The 11,255-nt window shown below is 30.9% G+C and overlaps 1 protein-coding gene across 1 annotated transcript; it reads left to right on the top strand.

Annotated features, from left to right (window-relative positions):
* Positions 1-3,810: 3,810 nt before the first annotated feature.
* On the top strand, positions 3,811-9,712 carry LOC134239899 (multiple epidermal growth factor-like domains protein 10; the record flags this gene model as incomplete). Its single annotated transcript, XM_062722035.1, has 6 exons — positions 3,811-4,045; positions 4,150-4,284; positions 7,453-7,590; positions 8,376-8,513; positions 9,019-9,156; positions 9,575-9,712. Coding segments are annotated over exons 1-6 (922 nt in total), but the record flags the coding sequence as incomplete, so codon positions are not given.
* Between the last annotated feature and the right edge of the window lie 1,543 nt (positions 9,713-11,255).

Genomic DNA, 11,255 nt, shown 5'->3' with positions numbered 1-11,255 from the left:
TCTGGTACTAATTAGCTTAGAATCGTCAAACTTTTTAGTTGATGCATCTTGGGTTTTCAGAGAATGTTTACTAAAAAGGAGGTCATGGTGACCTACTTTTGGATATCTCAGGTACTTATTTAATTAGAATCATCAATTTTTGTCAATTAATGTATCTTGAGTCTTCAGAAAATTTTAATCAAAAGGTAGGTCACTGTGACCTACTTATGGTATTTTATAATTATATTATAATATATTCAGTCTTAACTGGTTAAATATTATCAAACTTTGTAAGTTGATGCATTTTGGGTTTTATGATACTAATAGAGTTGGAGGCTTCTAATAGAAGTGATAGATTGTACAATTTATCAGAAAAGCGATTCAAGGCCCTGGGGCCTCTTGTTCATTTTTGTTAATTTGTTTTAAGCCTACAGTATTAAAATTGGACTCATGTACTAGGATTATCATTCTTTAGCAGAATTATTACACTGAATTAAAAGGAACTCTTTTTTCAGGTGCACATGATGCAACTTCCTTGATGGTGTGTAGGCTGTTTGACAACATGTGAATCCAACGTGCATTTCTGGGTAGGTATGTTTACTGTTGATTTTCTATCTTGAAAGCCGCATAAGGCATATTTTTTTCTGATCTCAAATTTTTGTTTAAGCATTAATCTTTATTTTCTCTTTCATGAATTTTCTGCTGAGAATCAAAAAAATAAATAATTTAATTCAAGCTATATAGTCTTATATAGTGAAATTATTTCCTTGTGTGAGATTGTAATTTCAAGGCTTTGTGATAGATTGTACAATTTATCAGAAGAGGAATTCAAGGCTCTTGGGGCTGATGTTTTCGTTAAACACGGACATCCACACACAAATAAGAGGAAACAGTACAACATACTCAAAATGGGTAGATACAAATAAATCCTATGGGAGTAATATTTTAAATTCCTAAGGGATTTTTTTTTAAACTAAGATTATGAAATTAAGAAGAAGATGGCACAAAAAATAATCCTATAGGAATAATTCTCAAATTCCTATGGGAATTTTAATCCTATGGGAATTTTTTTTCCTAAGGGAGAAAAAAATTCCCTTAGGAGAAATTCTTTTTCCTATAGGATATATTTTCTCCTATAGGATTTATTTTTCTCCTTTAGGAAAATAAATTCCCTTAGGAAATTAAATTCTCCCATGGTAAATTATAGTCCTACAGGAATTTTTAAATATCCTGCAGGAAATGAAGAAATCCTGCAGGATTTCGATAATATCCCTCAGGAATTTTATTTTTCCTGTAGGAACTTTATTTTTCCTATGGGAATTTTTTGTTCAAAGGTGATTATCTCACCTGACAGGTGAGATTTACCTGTAACAAAGGTAGTTATGAACTCTGTGAGTGATGGTCTACCACTTGGTATACATGATTTTTTTGTGAAATGAGGATTTGGCGGGCGCCAAAATGCCACTTTTGAAGTGGCATAATAATCCGGCACAGTGTTATGTGTATTTGCATTTCTTTAATCGTACGGAAATCCATTTGTTTTTAAAGCATGATTTAAAATTAAATTCAATAATATTACTGCATAATTTCACAATAAAATTTGCGCTATAACTTTAGTTGATGAAAATGTATTGCAAACATTTCTAAACACCTGTAAATTACACTCAAAGTTGATCTATCTCATGTCTATTTTTTTTTAACATTTGCTTCCCTACGTACAGGAAAACTGTTATGAATTGATTATTCTGTTCAAATATAAACTGTCAGTAAAGTCCTCTTGTAAATGTTTCTGTCTATACTGTATATATCTGTTTTATAAGTTAAATTCTCCCTCTTTTAAAGAAAAGTTACAATTAAAATTCGAGAAAAATCTTGCAATTTAAAAAACATTCACATAAAATAAATTTTATTAATTTTCTGTAAAATTAATAAAGAAATTGGTTATTTGATGTCTTTATTCACATGTATCACATTTCATTTATGATTTGATGTTGAAAAAACTTCAGTATCCCGTTTTAGATATGCCTACTCCTAAAATGAAGGGAAGGGGGTATACTTAAACTTTAATGTATCACGTGACCAGAAAATGTGCAGTATTAATTATTTTCATATTTTTAGGAAGATACGACATTTATCTACAACATATCTCAATTTCATAACATTTCTCGAGGGGCCGCAAAACAGCTTTATCGAAACTCCCCCTTTACAAAGCCAGAGGAATTGTATTGGGAATAGCAAAATGGTTAAAGCCAGTCTATGTGATTTGTCAAACTTTTTCTCATTTTGTTTTGCCTCATAAAATTCACCTTGTTTGGTATATTTATTTAAAGTTTTAGGATACTCTTAGCAACAAACTAACTTATTCTGAAATTTGCTTTTATCTGTAAACCTTTATTACTTAGTGCGATTTGTCCATGTTTGTTATTTTATTGAGATATTACGTAATATTTTCCACGTTTATTTCATTTTCAAAGACATAGGAAAAAGAATTATCCTCATTTCTAAACCCGTGACAAGATTATATGTCTACACTAAAGAAAAATAAAATGTTTCATCTTTCCTTAAAAATTGTATACATAATCTATTTAGTGAACGGTCGTTTTTTTCAATAAATAGCTTTTGTGAATCTTAACTTTGAAATATTATAAATTGTGAAAAAAATGAGAAACATGATTTCACATCTCTTATTGTAATTAAACAAAGGTCCAAAGTTTTTACTACATGGCATTTGCTTATAGTGATCAGCAGCAAATAACACTCTACCAAAAATGTCAATCCCCACTCCTATAATCTTCTCTGATATTTCTATAGTTCCTGTAATCTTCCTACATTCCTTATCAATATTTTTAGAATGAAAACATACATACCTCAATTCAGCCAATTAGGTATCGTCTACCCGTTCAACACTCAATACAACGTTCCACAACCAAGAAAGCAACTTGTTCTTAGCTCTCATTCCTGTAAGATGAATTTGGCCAGTCAATCATGACAGCAGATAGCTTGTTTTAGCGTATAAATTTATCGATGAGAGTGTCATTCAATATGTTATCATCTTGTGACGTGTTGCAGAGACAGTTATGCATTCTTTAAAACCTATATTATAATTAAAAAAAAAATGAATAATAAAACATTGAAATCGGTGAGTTTTCGAAAATGCAGCCGATCAGGAGCATTCAGGGGTTGATTTTCCAATTAACGGCATTATTACATAAACAAGCACTATAAACAGTGCTTCCAACTTATCTTGAAAAATGTTTGAGAGATTGATTAACATTTTATTCTGAATCATCTACATGCATAACAATAATTATTGTATGATTTATTAATATTTATCTTTCTAATTGTCTGAGATCCAACTGTGTGGAAGAAATACTGCGTTATATTTACCTGCACGTGACATTCAAGGTAATTATAAGAATTTATATATCATTGATCTAAAAATAGATCGGGAAATTCCAAATTGATACAAATTGTTTTGAAAAGCTATTCAAAAAGACAATCTTTTCCTTTTGGGGGATGTTTTTCTTTCTGCCAATACAATGTTTTAGCCAACTTGAAGTACAGTATTCATCTCACCCTTCGGGCACGGTTAATATTGTACTCTTCAGGTAGCTAAAGCATGATAATGACCTAAAAAAAATGATTATGATTAAAAACTATCTATGACAGTTGAAGAAAGCTAGAGAGGCACTGTTGAGGTCTCGGCTCTATTTTAGAATATAACCAACACTCTTCTATAAGTTTCTTTTATACTCCATGGATCCTTTATGGATTTTTGACCGTAAAGGATCTTTGGATTCTTAATATTTCGTAGGTCCTGGTGCATATTACATGAAATTTGCTGGATTTTTCGTCTACGTTTCCAATGACACGTCCAGGAACAACGGTTTTCTTTGTTTTCATCAAATACAGAATAAGACTGGTACACCTACAGAGGACCAAACTATAAGCTGTCCGGTAAACGGCCGTTATGTAATATACTACAACGAACGAAGACCGGATGTGACGTATCCAGATTACTATTCACAGTATGCATACACTTATTTGTGTGAATTGGAGGTGTATGGTGAGTCTCTTTGCTTCTTCAATTTTTAATAACATGTTATCCTCATCATAAGTTTTCTTGTAACAAAGTTGAACATTGGAATAAGCTTGTTATTACTTAAACAGGATGCCCTGGTTCTAGATATTTCGGAAAATATTGTGAGCAATCATGTCCAGAAAACTGTCATGAGCTGAGATGCAATATGTTTACAGGAAACTGCTTTAAATGTAAACCTGGATATGATGGTTCTCACTGTCAAAGTAAGTTAGAAGTAGATCTGGAACATTCAAGAGAGATGCACATATTTATTTAGGCGTTTAGGGAATGTTGAATTTGATTCGATTAAAGGAATTAAGAGCCATTCTCTGTAATGATTTGAAATTTTATATGAGCTGTGGCACGCATAGTCTCAGATTTCTCCAAACTCTCTACGATAAAAGTCATTGATACCCTAAACTGAAATCAGGCAAAAATTGGTTGCTATGTTTTATAGTTACAATGGCAACATGTCTTAAAGTTCGGAAAATGGCATTTTTAAACATGTTTGGAGCTTCGTTTAGTTAACATTTGCGGCAAACAAAAAAAAAAAAAAAAAAAAACAAAAAAAAAAACAATTGGTAATGCTGCTTCCAAAAGTTGAAGGTCAGATGTCTAAAATGCATGATAAACATGTTTGGTGAATCATCTATTACATACGTTACTATGGGTTACAAAGTATTCAAAAGTAAAAAAAAAATATTCATTGAAAGTCACACACTTAAAAATAAAAAGCAAATATAGGATGAAATGAGACCAAATAATAGAAAAAAGCGCCTTAAAACATATACCAAGAACAAAATATGATATTTTATTTTGGTTGGCAATGGTTGCCAAGGTTTTTATACCACAGAGAGCCTTCAAAGTAACACTCTGTATGTTTAAATCTGATCCTTTCTTTTCAAAAAGCACATTTCCTCATAACTAATGATCAATTTTTAAGATGTTGGTGTGCTCCAAGTTTTCCCTCTTCAAACAATTCAGATAAGATTCTTTAAATATAGCGTTGCTATGGACGTAATCAGAAAATATATGCTTAAAAACCTGAGAAATATTTTCTTTCCTTGGATACGTACCCTTAAAAGTAGATTCGCAAAATTTTTATGATTGATATTTATTAACAGCTAACTTTACTTTTAATTTTTACTATCATCCAATCTGTAAGTGGATGCAAGAAGTTGGCACACAGGGTTTAATATTGATATAAAGTTCACAAAATCGAACATTTTCCCTTCTTGAGTAACCATACCAACATTGATGTTTTCTTCATCAAATTTTATCAATATATGATGTTCAACTTCAATTCTAACAGATAAGTACTATTCAAGCTGAGTCTTTTAATTTGTTTCTTGATGAAATGGCAATTTAATATCTTAATGCATCGAAAATAAATTCACTTTTAAGCACTGGTACCTTGTTTCCATGGTAACACTGCAAAGTAGCAATTATAACCAATTTTTTCTTATGGTTTTGGTGATGCAAGGTCCTAAGGATGCATATTTGCCTTATCTTGAATTTTCATGTTTTTCTTCAAGACAGTAGCATTAACCCAATCTTAGTAACATGGTTTTGCATGGTTACACTGGCAACAATAAGTTATTTATAGAATAATATTGCTTATACTAATATACTTAAGGTCAAACATTTTCATTGCTATTCTTAAGTCGTTAATTGAGCTTGAGCATGTAACACATACCATTAGTGAATTCGGAGTGTTTTTCAGCATATTTCAGCATTTTAAATGTATTCCAAATGTACACTTAGTTACCACTTACTAGAGATTTTAGCCACAATCAAGATATAAAGTGGCTGAAATCTCATCAAAATCGGTGACCATGCGTGGCAACGAAGTTTAAGTGGTTACAGCTAGAGAACAACTATTTAAATTATTTAATGTTTATTTATTTCAGGAAACGAATGTAAAAATTCCTTAGCATGTTTCTTAAACTTTACATATGAAAAAGTATTTCATATGATATTTAGGTTGTTTTTTTTTTCAAATTTGAAAATTATGAGAATTCTTTCTTTATACGATATTTACGCGATATGCTCTTTTTTAAAAACTCATATGAAAATCTTGTCAAAACCCCTTGAGGTTTTCAGACACATGTCATGCCTTAATTTTTCGTCATTTTCTCGTAAAAAAGAAGATTTGGATGATGTTCTTGTGAAGTTTATAATTATGTAACTTTCATATAAGCTTATTTTGCCTGAGTCTAAACACCAAGAATATATTGTTTCAAAATTTCAAACTATAAGGCCTATTTATTTTAAGATTTTTCTTTAAGCAAAATTATTTAATGTTTTCATAATTTTCTTGAAGAATATTAGAGTCGACTGTACGGGGATTTCTGTAATTTGACTTGCGGCCATTGTCTAAATGATACACAGTGTCATCAAGTAAATGGGTCTTGTGTACATGGCTGTGCTCCTGGATACGAGGGGCAGTCTTGTTTCAAATGTAAGAATCATGATATTTAACGAATCAACATTTTTTTCTCTAAATTTTTTATTCTAAGCCAATAATATTGGTTTCATATTAATCCTACTATAATCATGTAACTTGTAATTGAATTATTTTCCAACGGGAAAAAATTATTCATACCATGCTATTAATAAAAAAAATTGAGGACTTGCAAAAAGATAAACCAATGGAAGGAGTGTGAGTAGATACTAATCTGTTTATATTTTTTTTTATGGGTCGAATGTAACAAAACCTGTGGACACTGCCTTGACGGATCTCCCTGTCACCATGGTAACGGTCATTGTTTACAGGGGTGTTCACCAGGATATGAGGGATCTTCATGTTACAGTGGTGAGTGATTGCTATCAATTATTTATTAGTCAACCTAAAAAGTAGAATATCTATAGATCAGTTTATCTAAATTGATTTATCATGTTCTCTGTTATTTTGTACCATTACCCAGTGCGGTAAGTATACATGTATTAGACAAATAAGCAACCAAAAATGGAAATAAATAGTCATTAGTGTTTAACGACTTAAAAAATTAAATTCTTTTTTGTTATATTGCTGCAAACAGCAGGTATAAAATGAACTTCTTAACAGTGAAATTATCTCAAAAAGCTTGCCACTGTTTCAGTAATATACCAAATTAATGTGCTCATGTTTCCAGAGAGGTCCTTATTCATGACACATTTTTCATGATTTATCACATCCATTTACTTAGTCCATTTCGAAACATTTTAAAAATTTAAACAATTAGGGCAGCATGGAGTTTTCCAAACCTTGCATATATTTCGAATTTAAGAATGTAAATTATATTGAAGAATGTGAAGGTAGAAAGTATAGACTTGGTTGCAGTCAAACGTGCCTTTGATTATGTGAATTGTGATAGAGACTTGAACAAAGTCGTCTGCTTTGTTGTTTAAAGAATGTGACGATGGAAAATATGGTGCAAACTGCAACAAACCCTGTGGACACTGTCTGAATGAATCACAATGTCACCATATAAACGGTTCCTGTGTACAGGGGTGTTCACCTGGATATAAGGGAGAGTTCTGTAAAAGTAGTAAGTCATCAATTCTAATCTTTCTAAATGAACTTCATATGGAGAGTTCTGTAAAAGTAGTAAGTCATCAATTCTAATCATTCTAAATGAACTTCATATGTTTTACGAGGATTGTCAAAGAAAACGCGAACATTTTCAAAATCTTTTGTTTCACTCAGCTGCGGACTAGAAAGTCATTAATTGGCATACATCTTAATCTTCTTTTCTCGAATATTGGCTATCAATTTCAATGAAATGTCCCTATTCATAATATATTCAGCTCCGATAAACAAATCTTACAAATCAGCTGTCGGCGCAACACTGACGACGTAAAAACGTAGCTTGCAGTGTTTGTGAATTTGTTCTGGAGACATGTCTCAATAAAACTCATTAAAATTTGAATTCGACACTGTATTCTTTTAGTATCCAGATTATATATCTCAAAAACCAATGTTACCAAAAGTTTTCGAAGCTTATTCTTTAAATATATATGTGCTCCTGATCATTTTCCAACAGCGTGGGCAAAATAGTTAGTTTTGGTTTTAATAGTTTTTGAGAAATTCTGGAACAACCGTCGAATAAAAAAATATTACATGTGTTATGCTGTATGTTTTCACCAAAAATATACCATCCTCCACCCAATTGGTTGATTTTACAATACTCACGTAAGCAAATATTGAATTTGTCTTTGCAATGTTTCAGTAGTTATAAATTTGATATGAATGTCCCTTTATTAATGTTATTTATACATAGTATATATAAATGTTTCGATATATATCATATTTTATTATCTTAATTTCCTCTAGAATGTGACGTTGGAATGTTTGGTGTTAACTGCAATGAAAGCTGTGGCCATTGTCAAAATGATGGGCAATGCCAACATATAAACGGTAGTTGCTTACAAGGATGTTCAGTCGGGTACCAAGGCGTTCGCTGCACCGACGGTAATAAACATTCTTTGCCTTTATTTTAAAAGTATATACATATATATAATCATTTTATATTTCATAGTTTTTATTTTTTAGAAACAAATGTGTTTAAAAATTCGACGGAAATAGGACATTAATTTTAAATAATGATGCCAGAATATTTTCTCATAGATTCATTCTCTCACCCCTTTTATAGAAGTGAGGGTAATATTGCTTTTGGGTATCATCGAGCCATTTTGACATAGATATGCCCCTTTGACTTCGAAAATTTCCAATTAGTTGCATATTTCGTTCATTTTTTTTTTCAAAAGTTACACCTTTTAAAATGAAATAATGTGTACAGATTTAAAAAACAAAACATTTATACATGTGTATCTAGGTCAAAATCTGTTTTTGTAGAAATGGAGGCAGTTTTTGACAAATCCATGCCCCTTGGACTTCAAAATGTGCATAAGAATTATTTATTTATCATTTTTGAGTTCGCAAAGGTCTTAAAAAATTGAAATATTAATTTTGTAAGAATGTTACGGTGGAATGTACGGAGCTGGTTGTGGTAAAACATGCGGTCATTGTCTGGATAACTTACAATGTCATCACGTTAATGGCGTATGTTTAGATGGATGTTCTTCTGGATATAAAGGATCTCTCTGTATAAAAAGTAAGTAAGTATTGAGGAAGCAAATATAAGAATGTCCACAAATGTGATGAACTTTCATTTTTAACTTAAAAGAACAGGTAACATGATATTGTAATGATATAAAATTATGAAAGGGTCAATATTTTATTATAAAGAAAATGAGTTAAATTTTACTGGTTAAATTCACTTGATCTGCTTTTAAATATGCATACTTACATACAAATAAAAATGACACAATAAATGTTCATTCTTATGTAAAATAAGGGTGTAAGTATGGTATTATAATAACTTATGAAATTTAAATGTTGGCAATTCCTTAAAAACTGTGAAAAAGTAAAGCGGAACCAATATATTAAGGTTTTTATATAAAAATAGAAAACAAAATTTTACATGGTGACCATGCACTGTCTAGATTTAAAATTTAAATTCTCTATTTTAGAATGTGAAGAAGGAAAGTATGGTTTGAACGTCAGTAACAGCTGTGGAAATTGTCTTCACGGTACACAATGCCACCATGTAAACGGCACTTGCTTAAAAGGATGTTCAGGTGGATACCAAGGGATGCTTTGTACTCAAAGTAAGCGATAACTTTCATTGACTTACTTAAGTTAATAACAATGTATACTGTAAACGTGGTTATATTGACGAGTTGAAAAATTGACGATTTTTTGTTCACGAAAATTGACGCGTATTAATTTTGACGAAATAGTAAATCAAGAGTTATGTATCTTTGAATTCACTGGGATACAAAGGCAGCGTCGGATTCTCTTAAAGTTGAATTTTACAGACCATCTACAATGTGCAAGATTGTACAAACTATGTAAAGTGTGTAAGATATGATTAAAATAATTGCCCTCTTGTAATTTGTTTTCTTTATAAGCGGTCAATTGCCTGAGGTGAAAAACTAGGTCAAGCTCGGCGTGATAATTGTGCTAAGTTATGCATACAGTATTTGACACTCTAGTTAATTTAGATTCATTTTTTTTTAAAAAGTGATTATATATCACTGTGTTTTCATAACTAATTACAAAGGAAATTAAAAGTAACTTTGATCTAGTTTTAATATGGGGAAACCCGAGAAAAGTAAGCGGTAAAGTTGTACAATTGCAATTGTATGTTGTGATGCTATATATGATGTGAAGTTTGACGAGTGTAAATTTTGACGAGAAAGGAAAAATCGTCAATAAAGTCAAAATTAGCACACCGTCAAAATTTCCACGTTTACAGTACTTATTTTGTTGGGTAAAAAATATTTGTAGATTTTTTCAATGGAAATGTACTTGTTTTTTTTATTCAAATATATAAGGAAGCCTTCATAGTACTACATTACTGTGATTACTATTTACCTAGGAATATGCTGGGTAAAAAAACGAAGTATTTCAATGCAATGAAAAAGTATCCATAATAAGTCTAGTGTAAAGTTTGTTTAAATCACCCCACCCCACCCCTTTTTTGGTGCAGGATGTGTTTTAACCGCATATATTAAACTTTTCTACACCAAATTGATTTCTATAACCAAAGTACTTTTATGAGCAATGTTGTCCAAAATACTGTCGTTATGACAATAAGATGTTCTTAATTACCTTTATTCACCTCTATACTTGCTCTATAAATATTACAGAGATTTATTTAGAAATATTTTTTTGTATTTTTTCATCATTTACACCTTACATGTATATTATTAATTATAAGAAAACCAGACCTGTAGCACAGATTGTGTTAGTCAAACTTGTCATCATGAATCAGGTGTCTGTTTGACGTCATTTCAGGTGAGCTGTATATTGAGTTACAAAATATATAGCAAAATACAGAAAACTGGTCTAACGATAACTTTTTTTTTCTTCATCAGACTTTTTCGAGTTAAATCCCTTTTTAAAAAAAAAAATTCGTGTTATATTTATACACCTATTATGTTGAAATGGGCAAATGCATGCCAAATAAAATATTTTTCTTTGATGACGGTACAACAGCGGTATTGAGTTCTTAATTACAAATCAATCATTGAAAACAGTCGCAGGTACTAATAAGTAGTAAAAGTTTCTTAAAAACTCTGATTAAAATATTTCATTTTCAATTTATAGAAGAGGCCTGACACACATACCATTGATGACACAACTATC

Source organism: Saccostrea cucullata, unplaced genomic scaffold (assembly GCF_032062105.1).
Source record: "Saccostrea cucullata isolate Sc308-1 unplaced genomic scaffold, CSIRO_AGI_Scuc_v1 ctg16774, whole genome shotgun sequence".
In the NCBI taxonomy this organism is placed as follows: Eukaryota; Metazoa; Mollusca; class Bivalvia; order Ostreida; family Ostreidae; genus Saccostrea; species Saccostrea cuccullata.
This window is presented reverse-complemented; position numbering and strand designations above follow the sequence as displayed.